This window comes from Sminthopsis crassicaudata, chromosome 6 (genome assembly GCF_048593235.1).
Source record: "Sminthopsis crassicaudata isolate SCR6 chromosome 6, ASM4859323v1, whole genome shotgun sequence".
Taxonomy (NCBI): Eukaryota; Metazoa; Chordata; class Mammalia; order Dasyuromorphia; family Dasyuridae; genus Sminthopsis; species Sminthopsis crassicaudata.
The window spans coordinates 248,546,600-248,568,341 of NC_133622.1; the positions used below are offsets into that span (position 1 = coordinate 248,546,600).

The 21,742-nt window shown below is 45.8% G+C and overlaps 1 protein-coding gene across 1 annotated transcript; it reads left to right on the forward strand.

The window, feature by feature from the left end:
- The first annotated feature begins 1,790 nt into the window (after positions 1 to 1,790).
- On the forward strand, positions 1,791 to 21,456 carry ASRGL1 (asparaginase and isoaspartyl peptidase 1). The gene is made up of 8 exons (XM_074275494.1): positions 1,791 to 2,108; positions 6,356 to 6,472; positions 8,318 to 8,512; positions 12,562 to 12,704; positions 13,373 to 13,530; positions 17,916 to 18,034; positions 19,511 to 19,621; positions 20,986 to 21,456. Exons 2-8 carry the CDS (start codon positions 6,388 to 6,390, stop codon positions 21,216 to 21,218), a joined length of 1,044 nt encoding a protein of 347 aa, XP_074131595.1. The 5' UTR covers positions 1,791 to 2,108; positions 6,356 to 6,387; the 3' UTR covers positions 21,219 to 21,456.
- Positions 21,457 to 21,742: the final 286 nt, after the last annotated feature.

Here is a 21,742-nt window from a genome sequence, read left to right on the forward strand (position 1 = left end):
ATAAAAATATATATATAATAAAAATTATTAATTAAAAAAAAAGAAAGAAGAACTCAAATCTGTCTCGAAGATTCTTGTAAAGATTTCAGTTAATGGAGAATAATAATTTAGAACAAGGGCACTCTGATTAAACACAGCATTTTGTTCCCACGAAGGTTTCCGAAAGTTCTTAACATCTCCTCTATTGCGTTTATCTCTGTAAATGGTGAAAACTGCAGAGCTAGAATATGGGAAGTTTCCAAAAATTTCAAAAATAACAAAGTGGGACTCTGAATGTACTTACTGAAAGTTTTGCAAAATGTATCCCAGGTCACCCTCTTCCCACTGGCCCCATTCCTGATTGGCCCCCAAATATCTCCCAGCCAAATCCAACTTCTGATTCAAAATCACGTTCCAACGAAGCAATTCCATTCATATAAAAGGATGCTAATAACCCCATAGCCTTCATTTTCATAGGTTTTGGCTTAGAGACAGAACAAAACAGATGATAAATAGACATCCTCTGTAAATGAAGAGAAAGCACAAGTGTGACCATGTCACAGACGTGGCCTATTGAAGAAAGGTCAGTGCTGTCTAAAGGACAACATGTCAATCCCTTAGCAAGCATTTAATAAGCACCTGCTGGGAGTCAGGGGTTGGAATAAACAATGAAAAGATGAACTTCATTGGATCATACTCCATCTCATTCTTAGTATTTGAAGAAAAATTTAATTTGTGATATTGATATTTGTAAAGCAATATTGCACAATGATGAGCACACAGTAGATGCTTAATATTTGCTTCCTCGCTCCATCCAGGTCCATTTGACACTATTTCCCTTCAGTCAAACTGGCTTCCTGATCTCATCCTTCTGCCACCAACCATTCATTCTCTTGGACTTTGCTGAGCCCTAGAACGAACTCTTTCCTCTCCGGCCACTAAAATCCTCCTCCTTGCAAGTGACCCAGTTTTAGGGTCGCTTCCTCCGTGAAACCTTCCCCAAACCGGTCCCATGTGAGGACCAATGGGAACGTTCTGTCCTCACATTTCTCCTCGGGCCCCTTGTGGAGCTGGCCACCTCCCGGTTCCCCGGCTTCCTTCGTTTCAACTAAAGTCTCACCTTCTAAAAGTAGCTTTTCCCCTTCTCCTTCATCATCCTTTCCTCTGAAATGATTTCCGATTTATTCTGCATTTTCTTTGTTTCTAGCTCAATGTTGTTGTAGAGCACCTGGAGGACAAGGCTTCTCCTCCGCCTTTCTTTGCACCCCCGGCACAGGGCCTCGCACATAGCAGGGGAGGGGACGAGTCTAAGCCTTTCACAAAGCTGACGGTAACAACGAACGTTTGGAGTTGGCAAAGCACTAGATTTCATCACAAAAATATTGACAGGAAATTGACGCAGATAGAGACCGAAGTGCTTTGGCCGACTCCCATAGGCAACAAGCGTCAGAAGCTGAATTGGAACTCAGGTCTTCTCCCTGGGCCTCAGTTTCCCCGGGCACACCCCCGGAGCTTGACGGTCCTCGCGGGGCTCCGGGCCTCGCCTCGGCCAAGGGAGACTTTACCGTAATTACCACCCTTCGCGAGGGCGGGAGAAGACTTTGTGGAGAGCCAAATCACTCCTCAGGGGCTTCCGTAAAAGCTTACCGTAATTACCTGGGGAGCGCCTAAAACCCCTTCTTATCCCAGCCCGGCGGAGGGACGTCTTTACCGTAATGAATCCCCTGGGGGCTCCGGGCGGGGCCAGTACCGTAATTACTCCCCACGAGCGCTGCCGGGGGTTTAAGGTAATGACACCCCTAGGCTTCCGTGCAGTCCCGGCGTTCTGGGGAGGAAAGAGAGGCTGTACCGTAACGACTGCGGGGGGCGCCCGCGAGCCACTACCGTAATGACAGCGCGCGGACGCCCAGGGGCCTCGGCCGTAAGGACTCCGCCGGGGCTCCGCAGCGCTGCCCCGGGCGCAGGGGGCCGCCACCGGTGTCCCGACTGCCCTCGGGCCGCCCCGTAAGGACTCCGTGAGGGCGCCTCCCCCTACCGTAATGATCCCCGCCGGCGCTCTGCGCAGGCGCTGGAACCGTTTTCAGTCCGCGGAAGCCTCGGGCGTTCGCATTCGGGTGGGAAAGCTTGAGGTGAGAGGATGCGGACGGGGCTCCGGGAGCCGTTGGGGCAGGCCCCGGCCCGGGGACCCGTGGGGGGAGCTGTCTAGGGCCCGGGCTGAGGGCCCGGGGGTTCCACGGGGAGGTGCCGCCCCCAGCCCCAGAATGGGGGGAGGAACGAGGCGCAGACCCCTACGGGGCAGAGGAAGGGAACCCCCCCCCCCCGCGGGGTGATTGACAAGCTGTTATTGACGCGAAGAAAGCCCTCCTGCCCCTCCTGTCAGCCCCTTCTGCTCTTCCTCCTCCCCCCAGCCAAGTCTTCTCTTTCATCCCCTCTCCTCCATGTCAGTCCCCCCTTAATCTTCCCTCCCAAGTTTCCCATCTGAGCTCTTCTCCTTCCCCCCTTCTCCCATCCCCTCTTCCCTCCCTCTCCCCTTCCATCTCAGGCCTCCACCCCCACCCCCCACAGTGGCCTCCCTGCCTTAGGGTTCTCCCCACTGCACGGCTCTCCGCTACCTCCCAGGCTGCACCTCTCTAGTGTTAATGAGCCTACTACCCACTCTGTGTCCTCCCACTGTTACTCTGTAGTTACTTGCTATTGATATATTTTGTTTGTTTTTCTTGTATTTCCATAGTACACAGAACAATGTTACTGTTTGTGTATTTTGTTTGTTTCTCTTGTATTTCCAGAGGGTAGGGTGCAATGTTACTCTGTAGTTACCTTTTGTATTTTTTGTTTGTTTCTCTTGTATTTCCAGAGTATACAGAACAATGTTACTCTGTATATTTTGTTTGTTTCTCTTGTATTTTCAGAGGGTAGAGTACAATGTTACTCTGTAGTTACTATTTGTATATTTTGCTTGCTTTTCTTGCATTTCCAGAATGTAGAGAACAATGTTACTAGTTGTATATTTTGCTTGTTTTTTCCTTGTATTTCCAGAGCACACAGTACAAAGTTTCTCTGTAGTTACTATTGGTATATTGTGTTTGTTCTTCCTTTATTTCCAGAATGTACAGTACAATGCCTGGCATATCATAAGGGCTTAATAAATGCTTATTGACCAGCTGATGGGGACTGACTTATCTTCTCCATTGGAAAGTAAACTCGTGGAGCGTACAGACCCATTTTTTTTTTTTTGTCTATCTTGTATCCCCAGGCGAGGGGCAAAGCTCAGAACTTGTTTTTGATACTTCCTATGCGATCAGTTAGTCTTCAGGCATGTTTTAAGGGCCTTCTGTGTGTCAGGTATTGGTGGAGGGCTCTAGAAATATAGAGGAAGAAGTAAAACAGCCCTGCCCCTCAGGAGCCCATGGCATTGCAGGGGGAAGGTAAAACAGAAGAAGCTTCCTTTCTGCAGTTCTACCTCCTTCCTGGTAGCATGGATCATGTCCAGTTTATCAGGCCTAGATCTTGTTTGGTCCCAGCTGTGTGAAGGGCAGCCCCCTGAAGGGCCTGTCTTTTGCTTCTCTTTTGTTCCTCAGTATTAAGCACAATTCCTGACACAGTAAGTGCTTAATAAATATTTATTGACTGATTACAACTATATACAAACTACCAAATAGAATTGTATTTCACACCTCCTTTGTAGGTCAGGGAAGGGAGCTGGAGAGAAGGGAAAGGATTTGGAACTGAAAATAAAAACAAAAACATTTAAATAAAATCAAGACTAGAGGGAAAGGGGGGCACCTGCTGCTTTGGGGCTCAAGAAAAGCTTTGTGTAGAAGGTAGTGCTGGGCCTCAAAGGGAGCCATTCCCCACATGGGGCACAGCAGAGGCAGTGGGATATAGTGGAATTGGAAGAATTGCAATTTGGCTGGACCTTAATGGGCAGAAAAGGGAATGCAAAGGAAGCTGGAGCCAGCAGGAGAAGGACTCTTCCAGAATTCTCAAGGCCAGAGACCTGAGAGGCCAAGAAAGGAGGAAGTTTTAGTCTAGCCTTGTACTTTACTGAGTCACTTTAGCATCTTTCACAGGGTGGCTTGAAATTGGGAGAGAATAGGAAGAACAAATGAAGAGATTGGGTTGTAATGCAGGGAGACTAGGCTGGTGGGCCCTCAGAGGACAGCATGGGCACTGAAAGAGATGTTTCAGAGAGAGAGAGATATCACAAGCTGTTGGGGACATGAGAGCCAGGAGGTAAAGCTGATAGGAAATAAGTCTTGGAGGCTGGAAAGTTGGAAAGCTCAGAAGAGACTATGTTCTAGTGGAAACGAGCAGTTTAAACATGGAGTTTGAGGATGAAGCTACAGGGGATTGGATTTGAAATGCCCAGGAGACAGCTGATAGAGCTCAGATCTGTAGGTCTGGGAGTCACCGCCACTGATGGCAGCCAGCAGAGGGAGGTCACACAGTGTGGGTAGAGACTGAAGGAGAGGGGGCAAGACCAGAGCTTTGGGGGCCCCCACAGTAAAGGGGTACCATCTAGCTAATGATCCAGAAAAAAAGACTTGAGAGGAGGGGGTCAGGCAGGCAGGAGACAAACCAGGAAAAAAGTGGTGCCATTAAAACGCAGAAATGAGAAAGCAGGACAGGTCAAGGAGGCCTGAAGAAAGGCCAAGCCATTGTTGGCGCCATTGGCAAGGGCAGTCTGAATTCAGGAAGAATTTTGGAAAGGTGATATGGGAGAGGAGTAGTGAAGGAATCACGGCTTGGTCTCAAAGTTTGGTTGAGAAAAGGAGCAGATAGTGCTTTGCTCCCCCTCCCCGGAGGGTTTTTAGCTGGATTCTGTTATGGTTAGTGGAGCTTGAGCATGTTTTCGGGCAGAATGGAAGAAGTCAGCTGAAAGGGGAACATTGAAGATGGGGGAAGAGATGGACTCTGTAAAAGGGAACCTATAAAGGGGTTTGACTTATTGAGGAGGGATAACTCTATCAGGTACAGGAATAAGGAAGGAGAAAATAGGGACAATTGTCAAGAGATTGTGAGATGAGAAAGAAGCCCCTTTTCCAAGTAACTGTCCAGGCTTTCAGCTGTAAGAGTCAGGGAATAAGTCTTCTTATTTAAGGAGAAAAGAAAGGTTGGAACAGCTGTGGACATACAGTAGGTACTTAATAATGCTTGTGGATTGGAAAGTAGGAAAAGGACTAAATTAAGGAGGAATGAAAGGATAGCTTCATTGTAGTAAGCATCCAGTGGAAATTAGTACAAAGGTGCCAAATTCTCCCAGTGCAGCCTGAATCAGATTAAAATGTAATTAGGAAACAGTTAACAAAAATATAACAAAATATGGTAATTTGTGGTTTTCGAAGTCAGTGTGCAGTCCTATAGGGCCTCCTGGATTAGTGACCCCACTTCCCAGCTGAGGGCCTCAGTTTCCTCATCTTGAAAATGAAAGAACCTTTTGCACAAAGAATTGAGCAAGAACAAATGTCCTAATTTTCAAAACCCAGAAGAATGGTTTCCTTAGACTTTAAGCCATTAAACTTGGCTTTGTTCCTGATCAAACTCCAGAGCACGTTAAAGCAACCGTTAGGGAATATCTATGTAGAAAAGGAAGAGGTTAGTACAAAAGGTATCCTTGATTGATGAAACAAAAGCAGATTATGAAATGAAATAGCGGATTAGCTTCATTTCCAGCTTTTGAAGATCTGAATAGAATGGTTATTGGACAAAGTTTCTCAGAACTGCTTGAGCAGAAGTTGAGGAGATGTAAGCAATGGTAGAACTGGGAGGCTTTGAAACTGTTTGAATGCTAAACCTCCCAGGGAGCTGAGCTCAGCTCTGTGCTATTTCACATTTTTGCCAGTGACTCAGATAGAAATAAAGGGCATGCTTGTTCCGCTGGCCTAAAGCCAGGAGGAATAGTTAACCCAGAGTGGAACAGAGTCGAGAGCCAACTCTTGAGAATTTCCTTTAATAAGATAACATTAGTGGGAATAAATGTAAAAACTTAGACTTAGGTTTAAAAAAAAACAACCCACTGCTTTCCTAATAGTGGCGCTATTTTCAGTGGTTCACCTGGGAGGGCTAGCACTTGAGGATTAAGGATGGGAGGGCAGCCAGACGTCCTCTATTTCAGACTGCAGTAAAGAGATACGGAGAGTGCAGGACTGGGGAGGGAAGAGTCCCAAGGACTATTTCTGGGCTGCCTCCTGCCAGGTCTGAGGCCATCTTTTAGGAGCACGTGGATAAGCTGGACAGAGTGCAGAGGAGGGTGCCCAGGTGCTGAGGGCCTGCAAGATCAGGCCCTAGGAGGAGGCTGAAGGGCTGGAGAAGAGGGGGGATTCAGCGACCTCCCAAGGGCCCCCTCTAACCTGCCATTATGTGATTCTTTGCCCAGATGGAATCAAGTGCCCAGTAAACACCTTCAAGATGACTGACGTCCCTGGCTCTTCCCACTCGGGCCACTCTGATCACCGTTCCTACTCCTCTTCCAAATCATCCCAGTGCCCCCCTGGTCAGTACCCAAAGCCTTTCCAATTTGGTGGGAACTGGTTGCTTCTGGCTTGACACTCAGAGTCCACAAATGTCTCCATGCCATGAGAGACTCCACAAACCCAGAATTTCCCAATGGGGGCTCTTCTCTCAGAAAGATGGGAACCTCTCCATGTTGTGGGATCCAGCTTCTAAAACTTGAGTTCACCACCTTACATGGGGTCTTGTAACGGAATGTGATGGTCGCAAAATGATGATTTCTCACCGTAAATGTTTGATCTGAATACCTATACCTGAGGTCACGTTACAAATTCTGGGCAAAAAAGGGTTGCAAGTGGGACAGCTGGGTGGTACAGTGGAGAGAGCATCAGCCCTGAAGTGAGGAGGATCCGAGTTCAAATGTGGACTCAGACCCTTAACACTTCCTAGCTGTGTGACTTTGGGCAAGTCACTTAACCCCAATTTCCTCAGCAAAAAAAAAAATAAATAAATAAATAAATAAATAAAACATAGGGAGGGGGTTTGCAAGTGGAAAAAGTTTTAAGAAACCTGGTTGTAGGAGATAATCTTAGAGTTACTGGAGTCAAAAATACAAAATACTCCATACCCCCTGAAGGCAGCCTGGTGATATGTGTCTCCACATGTTTTTATTTATATACATTTATCTAGTTTAGCCAGCCTCAGCTTATCTGTCACTGCACTGTCAAGCTTTCCAGCTTGAGGCGTTAGGGGAGCAGTCATGGCTGGACCAGAGGGACTTGTGGGGGGGATGGGGCAGGAGACTTGATCCCTTAATCTCTCCAGACTCTAGTCCAGTGCTGTCCAACTCAAATCAAAATGGGGGCCACTGAGCCATCATAAGGTTGCTTGAGGGCATTCCCCATTGCTACTATCTTTGTATTGTTATGTTTTCATTTATTTCCCAATTATATTTTCAGGCCAAACTCAGGGAGGGTTGTGGGTTCAGGTACTGCTGAAACACCTTATGAGGACCCAAGGCAGAAGAGCTTTCACTTGACTTGGTAGAAGGGAGTTCCTTATTCCTAATGAAATATGACTTGTAGTCAGGGAGGCAGGGTGGTGCAATGGAAAGAGCCCAGGTTTGGGGATGGAGAAGCCGGTCTTCACATCCCGGCTTGCTGCTGCCGCCATTCTACCTCCAGCAAATCAGTTTCCTCAGATTTAGTATGAGAACGAGACACAGAAAGACAAACTAAACTGAGAACAGTTTGTAGATGAGGAATGACCCAGATTGCTTGTTTCTACCCTTGTTATATTGAGAAATTGTTAATTCGGTTGATTTAATTAAATAGAGGGCAGCTAGGTAGCTCAGTGGATGAGTTCTGGGCCGGAAATTGGGAAGCCCTGAGTTCAAGTCCTGCCTCAGATACTTCCTAGCTGTGTGATCCTGGGCAAGTCACTTCAGCTTGTTTGCCTCAGTTTCCGGATCTGGAGAAGGAAATGGCAATACTTCAGGATCTCTGCCAAGAAAACATCAAACAGGATCACGAAGTCCGACACGACCAATTAAGTATAGAGAAAAAAGAGAGCTGTATAGAGTTGTTACTCTAGCTGTGTCAGTAGAGCTAGGGAGAGGCCTGAAGTCAGGGAGATCCGAATTCAAAATCCAGTTTTGGATACTTCCTCGCAGTGTAACTCGGTTTCCTCATTGTAAAATGGGGATTAGGACATTCTGAATCAGGAGATTTAGATGAAATATTTGTTAAATCTGTGCTTATCATTAAGCTGGCGCGCAGTAGGCGCTCCACAGATGCTTATAGCAGAATTATCCTTAATAAAAATCTCACCTGGAGAGCGCCAGCCATTGTCCTGAAAAGCTCTTGGTTTTTATACCCTTGGTTCTCAGATCTAGTTCAACCTGTAATTGTCGTTCATGGCGGAGGAGCGGGCTCCATCTCCAAAGAACGTTCAGAAAGAGTGCGTCATGGCGTGACCAAAGCCGCTTTGCTGGGCTACAACATTTTGAAAGATGGCGGGAGCGCCGTTGACGCTGTCGAGGGGGCTGTGGTGGCTTTAGAGGATGACCCCGAATTCAATGCAGGTAAGTTCGTGGGGCGGAAGCGAACAAGACCAAGAAGGGTACGTGCCGGGTGAATGACGCCTTCGTCATGGCCAGAATCTTGACTCTGTCTTTCGTTCTTTGTAAAGTCCTGATGGTCTCTCAATTATAATCCTTCTCTGGGAGGAGGTTTCTTTTCTGTATAATCTTTTCCTCTGTGAGCAGGTTTCTTGGGAGGCTTCTGGAGCCTTCCCTTCCAAAAGTGTGGGATTGCTGGACTTGCGAATCCACAGGACGTCTTCTCTTTTACTCAATCCAGACTCTCTCCTTCCAGATTGCCATCCAAACTCAATGTCCCAGTCTAGACTATTCTTCAGCCTTAATGTTGCCTCTTTTTATCTTCCCAGAGAATGGGCTTGTGGGAACTCCTTCAACCAATGAACTTGCTTCTTTAAAGTATTCCTTCAAGGTGAAAACTCCCTTAAAGGTTTGAACTAAAGGTGTGAATTTTGAGCTAGAGAATTGCTAAGTACCAACTTAGCACTTAGTAAGAACCTAACAATTCTTCCCTCCCTTCTCTGTATCCACTGGCTCCACGCCAGCCATCCTTATATCACTTGTTTTCTCGCCGACCCTTTCCCCACCTCTCTCCCACCCAGCCCAAGAACTGGCTCTCTGACAAGGGCCCCTGTCTGGACCATTCAACTGGCTTCCCAGTCAGACTTTCTCTGTTCTCTCCCCTCCTTTTGCTCTCCGATCCATCCTTCTAACGCTCACTTCCTACTCCTGGCCAGAATCTTTTTTCTCCCGTAGTTGTGGTCATGTTACCCTCAGAGTTGAAACGGTCCTTGGAACTCCTCTGGATAAGAATCTCATCTCCAGCATGCTTGACAAGTGGTCATCTGACCTTTCCTTAAGGGAGAGCCCCTTGTCTCACAAGGCAGCCCATCCATGCCTTAGCGGGCTTTCCTGACATAAAAGTCGCCTCTTACTCTGACCCTCCAGTCCATCTACATGACACAGCCCTTCTGGAACTTGAAAACAGCTTTCATGGCATGTCCCCCACCCCCAAGCCTTTTCAGCAGTCCACATGATCTGAAGGCCTTCCTTTGTGGTCCTCTTCTGGGTGCTCCTCAGGTTTGTCAGTGTCCTTTTGAAAATGTGGCACCCAGAAGTGAAAGCAAAGTGTCCAAAGTGCTCTGAAGAGAAGCAGAGGATGATGAGACTCTCCTAACTCTGGATGCTCTTGCCATAGCCTAAAACTGCATTCGTTGTTTTGTTGTTTCGTGGTATTCTTGGCCCACACTGTTTTTCAGGGCCTCTAACAAGAGGGGACCATCATCTCTCTCCAGTCTTAATTTTATAGTTTTCTCTTCCCTGGAATTTCAGCTAAATTAGACTACTCTTTCTTTGTTCCCTCAAACAGCACTTTCCTTTCCCAGTCCCAAGACCAGGTTATCCTTCCCCATCTATGTGTTGACTTCCTGCCCATCCTGGAAAGCCCAATTCCAACACCCCACCACCCAGGTTCGGCTCCTCCCCCCTGAGGGTTGTTATGCAGAGGTCCAGCTCATGAGTGAATAAGCCCTTGCCTGAGATTCTGTAAGGGGGGAGGGTCCATTCCAGTGTGGATTGGACTCGTGGCCTCCATGGTTCTCTCCTGTTCTGAGATTCCATAACAGAGCTCTCTAAAGAAACAATAGATTCCTTCCCCATTTGTTCATGCTGATATCGGGGTGTATGGTCCATAGCAAGCCAAACATCTCAATGGCGCCCAGGTCTCTCTGAAGGCTGACAGGGAGCTTCTCTTCCATGCTTGGCGGGGTAGGTACCATCCTGTCAGGACAGATATGTAAATCCACGCCTTAGAATGGAACAGTAGCAGAGGAGGGAGTCAGTTCAAGCACTAATCCACCTTTGTCCTCTGAGGACTGAAAAGAAGGGATATTTAAGAGAGACCAACTCCTGTTTTCCCATCTCCTTCTGGGAAAGCATACTCAGTACCCTCCCTTCTTCCCCCTCCCATCCCCAAGGTAACTTAGGTTACCACAAAGGCAAGCTTGGAATCAAAACTGTTGGGAAATAATCTCGGGTCAGAAGTTCAGGTAGGGTGGGGAAGCAGGTGATTCAGAGAAGAAAGAGACAAATCCTGAAATTTTCCAGGAAGGAAAAAAAATGCCCATTTTGTAAAAACTTATCTCAGATCTTTTTTTTTTTTTCCTTCTCAAATTCAGTCCAAGCGCTTGTTCCCAGAAGGCCACTCATAAGACTTTTAAGCATCTGAAAGCAGTAAAAACAGATTTCTTTCTCATTCTCAACTTAAAAAGGGACAGATCAACTTATTTCTTAAGGCAGCTTTGAACCAATCCCATTCAGGCCCCTCCTTTGTGTTGGAGCTCTCTCAGTGATGGGAGTTATTGACCGGAGTTTATAGTTATAAACTGTGGATCAGGGACCAAATTCTGCCCATGGTGCCTTTTATTTGGCCAGTCAGGGAGAGAGCCTACCGGTCATATCAAGCTAAAGTAAGACTGAGGATCTGCTAAGCAGAAAATCCTGTGTGTATGGACAAAACTGCAACCATAGGGATCCTCAAACACATAGTCAGGATCCAGGCCAGAGAATTTGGTTTGCTCTCTAACTGAATACAAGATTCAGGAGGATAAACCTGCCGCAATTATTGCCAGGACAAAGGTGGAAGGAAACTTGGGCCTGTCTCTAGGGTGTCCTTCCCCCCTGGAAGGGCCAGTCCCCCACAACAAAGAAGCTGGCCCATTGGGTCATCCATGTACTTTCCCACAAATATGTGCTTGAAGCTCAGAGGCCCTCCCTGCTGGAGGCCTTCTCCAGAATCAAAATGCATCTACTCTGCTCGTCTTCGGTGGTTGGGGAAAATCCTGGTGCAACAGATGCCCATCCCCCAGCCAGAGAGGGCAGGGCCACGCCGGGGCCAGCTCAAACCGGGAGCCGATTGTTTAGATTTCAGGGTGAGCATTTACACCTTGAAAATTAGCAAGCACTACATATAGATCAGGACTTGGATTTTCATCATCAAGACTGAAAGTATTACCCAGAGGAAGAGGGGCAGGTTCATGCTGCTCTGCCCATTGGACACCTTCTTGAGCTTCATCCCATCTTGCATCAAAGCCGCCTTCCCCATCATGCTTAGGGCCTACCCATCCCAGGAAGGCTTGTGGCTGACCTGCTTGCTGTCGGGGATAACGCTGATCTTGAGGCTTCTTCATCATGGGCTTGGGGTACACTTTTGAAGAAGGGAATCTCCATCATGTCTGATCTCCAGAGTTCACTGTCAGCCAAGGAGTTCCAGTTCACCCAATAAAAATACAAGGAATCTTCCTAGGTAGAGGTTGTTAGGCCATAGACCTTCAAGTTAAAAAAAGGCAGTGGTCCTGCTGGGGTACAGGAGAGAAGGTAGGGTGACATGTCCTGTGAACTAATTCCCCTCATATCCTAATCCCCATCTGATGTCACTGGGCTACCAGCACCTCAGAGAAGGAGGTACAAAGTCTGGGTCCTTCAGCCCCAAAATGAAGATGCTCAGATCGGATAATTTCTGATCTGCTTTCTGGCTTTAAGGACTTGTAATACTCCATCTCTTTTTCCTTTGTATTTTTTATCTCCGCTCAGAGGGATCTTAAATACCCACTGAGCTAGCATAGTTTTGTTCTTTGTCCAGTGTTCCCATGAAATTGGATTTTAATTGGCAGGCATTCCCAGCTAAGAACAAATCAAAACTAAATCTGGTTTTCAAAAAGCCAACAAATCTGAATCAAGTCATTTTTGTTCATTTCTGTATCTCAGAATTCTTATCTTTAAGGTGCAGCTCAGGTCTGAACTTAACATGTGCTCCTTAAGCTTCCATTTCTTATCCTAAGTGGTCAATACTCCCTCCTGCCTCAACTCACCTATACATCACTTTCCCAGGTGCAGTGAAGCTTCAGGAGGGTAGGGGCTTATAAACTGCATGTATGTTATAAGGTGGGAAAACTTGTATCCCAGTACTTCACACACTGGCAAATGACTGGTTAGATAGTACTTCTTCCTTGTCCTCTCTTTTTTTTTTCTTGAAGGTCATGGATCTGTCTTGAATGAGGATGGCCAAATTGAAATGGATGCTAGTATCATGGATGGAAAAAATCTGAACTCAGGAGCTGTGTCTTCAATTAAGAGCATCGCAAATCCTATTAAAGTCGCCCGCCTTGTTATGGAAAAGGTACAGCTAAACTAGGAGCAGCTTTTTCTTTCTCTTTCTCTTTTTGCTGAGACAATTGGGGTTAAGTGACTTGCCCAGGGTCCCACAGCCAGGAAGTGTTAAGTGACTGAGGCCAGATTTGAACTCAGGTCCTCTTGGTTTCAGGCTGGTGCTCTGTCCATTACATCAATTAGCTGCCCCTTAGCATCTTTTTCCCCTGATTTCTCAGTGACATCCCTCAGGCTCAAGAGCTGTAACAGCCACAAAAAGCTTGTGTTCTTGGCATGGTTCTTGAAAACAGGTGAAATGAGTCTAAATACTGTTATGTGAGAGTCAGTCACTGGTCTATGCTGGCCCATGGTACTCTGAGAACAAAGGCATTTCTTACTGGCAGGAAGAAAAGCGATGTGGGACCTTAAGCTTTTCCCCTGATTAATGTTTTCTTCCCATTGAGGCACCAATTGGACCACTAACAAGTTAGCCATCGACTGATGGCTTTTCTTATGACAACTACAGATTGAGTGGTATCTGTGCTGGAAAGACAGACTTTCCCAGCAGCTCCAGTTCCTGCCAGAAAAAATTAAGCAGTGGAATTTGCCATTTTGGACCTTTATGCTCCGAAGGTGTAGCCACCTTCACGCGGTCAGGACGGCTCCAGCCTAATGATTTTCCTTCCTTTTCTGAATCAGACAAATCACTCATTCTTGACTGATCGAGGTGCAACATGTTTTGCTAAGAGCATGGGGATTCCAATCATTCCTTGTGAAAAACTGGTAACAGAACGAAACGTCAAACGTCTAAAAAAAGAAAAAGCTGAAAAAAGTGCTTGTATGACAGAAGCCGACAAGTAAGTATTTCTTATGACTCTGGGTTGTATATTTGGAGAGCTTTTCCCGATGTCCTAAAATTTAGAAAAGTATTCAGTCTCCTACATGACACACCTCAAGCACCATTCCATTTCACCCCTCCATATAAGAAAACACCAATCCCATCAGTAAGGAAAAAGCCAGTCTCAGCGAAAGTTTCTCAGGGAGTGATTCTGATGAGGTCGACCAGGAATCTGAACCAGGGGCAGGCAGGAGAATGTGTGGCCTGGGCTGCTTTTTCAGGAGCAGCAAACATTCTGGAGGGGTTTATGCCCTTTACAGATTCCTCTCTGGGCTCTTCATCCACTTGACCCTTTACAAATGAGAAAACTATCACAATACTCCTCTCTGTGTTATCACGGACTTTAAACTGGCAAAGTCTTTTTTTTTTTAATTGTCTTTTTATTTTATTATAGCTTTTTACTTACAAGATATATGCATGGGTAATTTCTCAGCATTGACAATTGCAAAACCTTTTGTTCCAACTTTTCCCCTCCCCCAGATGGCAGGTAGACCAACACATGTTAAATATGTTAAAGTATAAGTTAAATGCAATATATGTCTACATATCCATACATAAACTGACAAAATCTTGAAGTTTTTCTGTAATGAGTTTCAAAGTCCAGGGAATAATAGCCCACTTTTTTGAAGCCATATTAAGTACAACAAAATTAGGACAGTACTTTGAAATGTATGATAGGTCATGACTTCAATTCAAGATGCTTGTGAAGACAATATAATCATCTAACAAAGGAGGAAAGAACTTTGACAATCCTTGAATCTTCCTCCTACATAATGCCTCTTCATAAGCCATGGTCGTCTTCAAGAACAAAGGATGTTAAACAGTTAGGCAATGCAGCTTCTTTATTCCTCCTTTTGTCTTTCTTTTTTCTTTCTTTCTTTCCTCCTTTCTTTTTTCTATCTTTCTTTTTTCCTTCCTTCCTTCCTCCCTTCTTTTTTCCTTCCTTCCTTTCTTCCTCCTTTCCTCCTTTCCTTCCTCCCTTCCTTCTTTCCTTCCTTCCTTCCTCCTTCACTTCCTCCCTTCCTTCCTTCCCTCTCTCTACATATCCTTACTGTAGGTCCTCTGCCCAAAGGAACATAAATTTTGATCATTGAAACTTCACAAGCCATCATGGCCTAGATTAAACCCAAATAATTCTAGCTATCATTGATTGGCCAACAATAAGTCCCTGCCCAAGCTTCATTGGAGTTGTGGTTGTTTTGGCCAAAAACTCCAAAGGTCTTCCCCTTCCAGATTTGATTTTTTAAAAGGTGAAAAAGGCCATTCTCTGCCTCATTTCTTACCTAGCCAAATGACTGAATGGGTGTTACCTTAGTCAAACTGAGACCTGCTAAAGACCTTGGCTTTGAAAGGCCAAGATCTCCCATTGTATCCACAGCCATCTCAACGGCCTTATCTCTTATCTTGCCCCTGGACTCCTATGTTTCTGGAGAGAAAATGAGCTTGGTGATTTTGCACAGCCCTCCCTCACTTAAATCCAATTCACTTGCAAGTCATGTCCTCTCTGAGAATGGAGAACAAAGAAACCTCCTCGGGAGGCAGCCCATTGCCAGGACACTTGGGGTGACCTGGCACCCACTGCTTCCTGAGGCAGCTCTCCTGTTACTGCCCAGTTTGGAAGGAGAAAGGCCTGCATCCCTCTCCTTCACTCCTAGGAAACTTCCTTCAATACATCTGCTTGGTTCTGCCTTCTGCAGCTGTACAAAATATCTCCTCTTTAACATGACTGTGCTCAGATCCCCCTAAGCCATTCTCTCACTCAACATCCCAAGTTCTTTGCAGCCTTCATAAGTGACATGATTTACGTACCTTCCCTGCCCGCTCACTCTTCTGTCAACACTCTCCAGGTTTTGGATATTCCAGATCTCTCACAGTGGACTTTGGGCGTTAAGGTTTCAAAAATCAGTTGTTTTTTCCCATTTCAGCCCATAATTTTGAAGATCTTTTTGGCTCATAATTTCCTCACTTAAATCTATCTACTTTCCTCAATTTTGGGCCTTCTCTGATAAATGTGTCTTTTATATTTTCATCCAAGTATCCAAAAAAAATTTAACCAGGACATGGCTACTTCTTGGTACACTGTTAAAGTGCCCCCTGGTCAGGTTCACCTGGATCCCCCGTCAGCAGCCTTTGGACATGGCTGTCCAGCTGGGTGTGAACCCCCCCCTCCCCAACCTTTTTTACTCTCATTCAGTTCATACTTTGTCATTTTACCCATGAAGATAAGTTGAGAAATTTGTCTGGGGAGTTTCTGATCTGACTTTATTTGTGTGGAAAGCGTTTTGTAGTTTTGCTCATATAGTTCCTGACTTTCCTTTAGCAGATAGATTCCCAAATATTTTATATTATCAACAGTTATTTTGAATGGAATTTCTCTTTGTATCTCTTGCTGTTGGATTTTGTTAGTGATGTATAAAAATGCTGATGATTTATGTGGATTCATTTTGGTATCCTGCAACTTTGCTGAAGGTGTGGATTATTTCTAAGAGCTTTTGGGGAGTTTCTGAAATCAAGATATGCTGTGTCTACAACATCCCTCTGGTCCTCCAGGCCAGTAATTATGTAAAAAAAAAAATAGGTTGTCTTGATATTGTATTCCTCATGTAGCCTTTTTATTATCTTAAATTTATTATCTATATACATGGGATCTACTTGGTATGGTCTTGCTTTTAGTGAGTCTCTTTCCATTAGGGAAAAAAGTGGGGATGTCTAAATGCTCCCCAACATTTCCTGAATCGCTCATTCTAGAAGTTGCTGGGTATAAGCCAGATCATTGTTTCCAGAATCATTCATTCATTCATTCGTTCATTCACTCAACAAGCATTTTTCAACACATAGAACTGTGCTGGGCATTAGGAAAACAAAGACAAAGATTAAACAATCTCTGTCCTCAAGGAGTTTACATCCTCTTGAGGAAAAATAATTTGGATGCAGAAAAGTACCCGCAAAGTAGGAACAGAGTAATTTTGTGGGAGAGGACTCTAGCAACTGGCGGGATGAAGATTGGGAAGAGGCACTTGGATTGGGCTTTGAAGAAAGCTTGGAATCCTAAGAGCCAGCAGGGAGGCACTGAAGGTGGTGGGGCTAGCCTAGGCAAAGGCACACAGGAAGGAGATGCAACAGGCAGGCCAGTTTGGCCAGACCACTGAGTAAATGAAGAGTGTTGATATGTAGTAAGACTTGGAGGATCAGCCACATCCATTTTAAGGTCTTAAAGTTACAGCCAATTGTATTTTGTCCTAGAGGCCAGAGAGAAGTACTGGCCCTTCTTAAGAAAGAAGACCTGGTCAAGCCTAGCTGTAAAAATATCAGCAAATTTAGCAAAGCTGTTGGGGGATTCCTCCAGTAGATTCTGTCTACTTTTGGCAGATGTTCAGGCACTTGCATCCTTCTTTACATCAGACAGTCCCTAGCGTGCTCCCCCAGGGATATCTTTCTCTGTCCTTTTTTTCCTGAGCCAGATGTTCCCCATCAGGTTTCTACAAGGTATTTCTGAGGAGTATGCATATTCTGGGGCCATCTTCTGCTAGATCCATTTGTCAACTTTTTCCTGTGTCACCATCCACTTCTTATTTTTTTTCTTGATCTTACCTGTTATCCTGCTTCACATTCGGTTTTATGAAAACTATTTTCTTCCCTTTAATTTTCAGCTTAAAGCCTTCTTGATCAGATCTGTGAGTCCAAAGTATCTGACCCTTTCCTAATGGCAGCACGAGTCATTTCAGCCTTTCAAGGAGAAGCTGTTGAGGTTCTGTTGCCTTCAGAAAACTCAAATTCTGCTCTTTGCCATCTCTGTATGGACTTCACACATTCTTTTATTTCCAGTTATTCTCCGCTCCTGGGAGAGAGGAGAGCACTCCAAAAGTTCCTCGATTCCCTAAGTAAGGCACAAAATCAGATCTTATGGTTCCTTCTAGCGGGATCTTCTAAATGGGTCACCCCCTGGTTCTTAAAATGAGTTCCTGGGAGACCTTTTCTATCCCACTGCATAAAAGGCAGGAGAAGGAGGAGGAAGACAATAATGACTAGAGGAAGCTAGGGAGAAAAAAAAGAAGAGAGGTCCATGTAGGAGAGGCTTTTCTCATTTCCCGACTCAGAAATTTACCTACTTAAGGAACAGAGAAGAGGGTTAGGGATCTCTTTGGTCAATGTTGGTCATTGTGGATGTTAAAAACACATCATCAATGGCCTCTTCTGTCTAGTTTCTGCAGAATAAACAGCCAGCGACCTCCTTTTGGAGTCATTTCCTGGCCTGGGTACAACTGGGTTTTGTTGAACTGGGATTTTATTAAAGCTTGCATTATAAGCTTCAGTCTAGCCCTCTGTTCTGCTGCTGTTTTTCAGAAACACTGGTACGGTGGGTGCTGTAGCCCTTGACAAACATGGAAACTTGGCTTATGCAACATCCACCGGAGGAATCATTAATAAAATGGTTGGCCGCGTAGGGGATTCGCCATGTGTAGGTAAGGTTATGCCGGTGACTTCCCCTGCTCCCCTACCCACCTGCTTTCTTCCTTCCCAAGCACTAAATTCATGCATGGAAATCTTAATTCTTGCCAAGAATTTCTCACAACTTTGGTCTTAGAGGATCTGCTCCATGGATAGAGATCGGAGGTGGAGAAAGAAAATATAATATAATCCAAGTCAGAATAATTCACCATTTCAAATAAGTGATATTCCCAGTTTAGATTATTTTAAATTTGTATAAAATATATTGGGCCTAATTCCAGGGGTGGAATGGGCTTTAAGAAACATCATATTGATTGTTTTTTTGGTAGGAATAAAAATGTAAATAACAGATGCACTTAGCTACCTTCTTGGGAAGTTGGTACCAGCAGGAAAAGTATTTGAATTCGAAATGAGGCATTTGGTCAATTCAAAAAGAACACTTGATTACTTTTGAAGGGGATGACCCCCTTTCCCAGGCCTTCATTTATGATTCAATTTATTATAAAACCAGAACCCCTTCCAATGCCGACTCTGAATACAGGAAGGAACACACAAATGGCCTTCAGAAGATTTTGGGGTTTGCTTCTGGAAAAGAAGGGAGGTTTTCCCATTTTTCCAAAGCATTCCCAGCTCAGAACTGAAAATCCCCAATGTACCTTTAAACTATGGCCTACAGCTTCTCCTTTCTAGACAAATTCTGGCCAGAAAGTGCCCATTGGGGCCTCCAGGACACTCCCATGGTGGTCCGGCCTGCTCAGGCCACTTGATCCATACAGGGAGAAGAGTCCAGTGCTAAGTACATAGCAGGACACTCAGCAGGAAGTTTCTCCTTTAGCTGAGAAGTTTCAGATGCTTACTCACATTGAGATGTGTGTGTGTAAACTTGTACCTGTTTGCATGTACACACAGAGATACACATGGATGCTTCTATGTGGAGATAGAAACCTCTTCTTAGCTACCCAAGACTTCCCCGGAGTCTCCTATTAACATCTGGGGTAGAATGGAGAAAAGGAGCCAGACAGTGGCACATCATTTCCTCTTGGAAATTCGGTTGCAGCCAGATGGCAAAACCATAGGAAATGCACCCTCCCCAGAAGCCCAACTAATCATACACACACACACACACACACACACACACACACACACACACACACACAGGTACCTATATACACATGCATGCACACACCTACACATAGACATACATATACCCCAGAACCCACCTCTAAACCACTGAAAGTGAGGGAGGTCTTCTCATGAATGGGTTTTTGAGGCTAGAATGATTTTCCTACTCCCCACACCCGCCAGCAATAAAATCATAAAATATCCAAACTTTCAGTTTGGAGGGACCTCTAGATCATCGACTTCAGTCCTCTGTGTGAGGGGCCGAGGAGTATCTTCCAGCTTTCGAAGCTCACTGGAGGCTAGAGCAGTATGCCTTTGGGCCTCTCGTTGGCCCCCTCGTAAGAATGCTGGTCTTCTTTTTTGGACAGGTTCTGGGGGCTATGCCGACAATGACATCGGGGCAGTTTCTACCACTGGGCACGGGGAGAGCATAATAAAGGTGAATCTCGCCCGACTGGCTATCTTCAATCTGCAGCAAGGTACTCAATGGGCAGAATGGGATTTATTTGCAGTCTTCATAGTCTGTGTCTATAGCTCGAGAGAACGGATTCCGGAAACGTGTTCATGGGGCCGAGTCTGATAAGGTGACACTCGTTAGGGATAAATGTAAAGTCTTGTACTTGGCACCGAGAATCAGCTTCACAAGTGCACGAGCTCCCCAAGCTCCAAGTGAGTTAGCAGAGAGATGGGGCAATCCGGCAAGCTCCCGGCCCCAAAGCTGCCCCCCTAGGACCTCTGCCTTGCTCAGACCTCATCCAAAGGACCGTGGTCCAGTTGGGGCCCAGTGAAAACTGGGGACATTTGAGGAAGTTTGCCTGGAGCTATCCAAGTACTGAAGGGGAATGGGCTCTGCAGAGGCTTGGGCAGAGGCCAGACAGCTGCTGCTCAGGGGATTCTAGTGGGGCTCCCTTTGGGCTGTGGCTTGGAATTGAGGCTGCTGAGGGCCCTCCCACCCTCTGATTCTAGGCTTAGGGACTGTCCCTCCCCTCAAGTACTTGTCCCGTGCTTCCTTGGAGTGAGTGGACCACTGAACTAAGCTCTTATGCACCCTAATGATTCTTGTGCTCTTGAATCTGAAAGAAAGCATGAAAGCTTCCATCTTTAGAAGAGACGTTGGGCTTTTACAAAAGCTGTGGCCCTGAGAGCACTTGTGAGAAAGACAGGGGTGATTTTTGCTAACCGGTGGAATAGAGACACCGACTAGTTACATCCAAATGATAATGTATTTAGCCACTCAGGCAGTTGCAGAAAGTGATGAATTGTCTGGCCATCCCAGCCTGTTTGTGCCCCAGCTTTGCCTCAGGCTGATGCAGACAGTTTTCATCTTGGGGGCTCCCGGTGAACCTCCACTGAGCGGTGGCAGGCCCGTGGTCTATGGCAAGAGATGGAGCGTTGCACATTGTTGGAAATCACTGAGCCCTGAAACCCCCCATCTGTGCTGCCCCTTGACTGCTCTTGTGAGACTCCACAGGAGCCCACGGGCAGCATCTCCTTTGTAGATTCTTGTGTTCCCTATACTGCCACCTCCTCCCTACAAGGATCTAAAAGAGAATACTTTTTTAAGCGAGTGGCCTTGGCCAGAGAACATCAGGAGCTAGAAAGAGGACAAGTTGGAGGGAAGAGTGGAGAGGGCTCTGCTGGCCTCTCTTGGGTGGCCCTTGAGGCCCAGAATCACGTGAAGAATTTATTGGGCCCCAGTTTGAGCAATAATGAAAATCATTTGTAGAAGAAAAATAAAACTCTTGGGAGGCAATCTGCTCATCAGCAGGCCTTTGTACGTCCTCTCGTATTTCTCTGCAGAACGGGCAGGAATTGTTCCATAACCACTCCCTCTTGTTTTTAGGAAAGAACCCGCAAGAGGCTGCTGATGCCGCCTTGTGTTACATGAAGACCAGGGTCAAAGGTTTAGGCGGCATCATTGTGGTTGACAAAACAGGAGAATGGGCCGCAAGGTGGACCTCGGTCTCCATGCCCTGGGCCTCAGCAAAGGACGACAAGCTTCAGTTTGGAATTGTCCCCGGGATGGTGCACATCACTGACATCGGCAAAACCAAAAACCCTAACCCATGTATCTGAGTGCCAGGTCTGGGATAGGAAGAGGATGAATAAAGTGGGCTGGTCTCCAGCCTAGGCAACGGTAACATTCAGGAGAGCTTTACCTTACTCTCGTAGGTGTACATTTGGAGGAATCATGCACCCTGTCACACTTGATTTGTGTCCTTGATCAAAACAGATTCTAAAAATTTCTATTTTTGGCCCATTATGAAATAAAGGTCAAAGTGAGACTTGCCTCAAGATGGCAGAGGAGCTAGCATTAGCCTTTCTCTCGACTGATTCTTTTGGTCTTGAATCTGAAAGAAAGCATGAAAGCTTCCATCTTCAGAAGAGACTTTGGGCTTTTACAAAAGCTATGGCCCTGAGGGCACTTGTGAGAAAGACAGGGGTGATTTTTGCTAACCGGTGGAATAGAGACACCGACTAGTTACATCCAAATGATGATATGTTTAGCCACTCAGGCAGTTGCAGAACCAAATGAGAGCAAGAGGCAGCTAGGCGGCGCAATGGATAAAGGGCCAGCCCTGTGGAGATAGGAGGACCAG

Bases quoted from the DNA above. Each gene is read 5' to 3' on its own strand.
- ASRGL1 (XM_074275494.1), top strand. From the start codon at position 6,388: ATGACTGACGTCCCTGGCTCTTCCCACTCGGGCCACTCTGATCACCGT. The intron at 8,513-12,561 runs GTAAGTTCGTGG...TTTTTCTTGAAG, and splicing joins TGACCCCGAATTCAATGCAG to GTCATGGATCTGTCTTGAAT. The intron at 13,531-17,915 runs GTAAGTATTTCT...GCTGTTTTTCAG, and splicing joins TGTATGACAGAAGCCGACAA to AAACACTGGTACGGTGGGTG.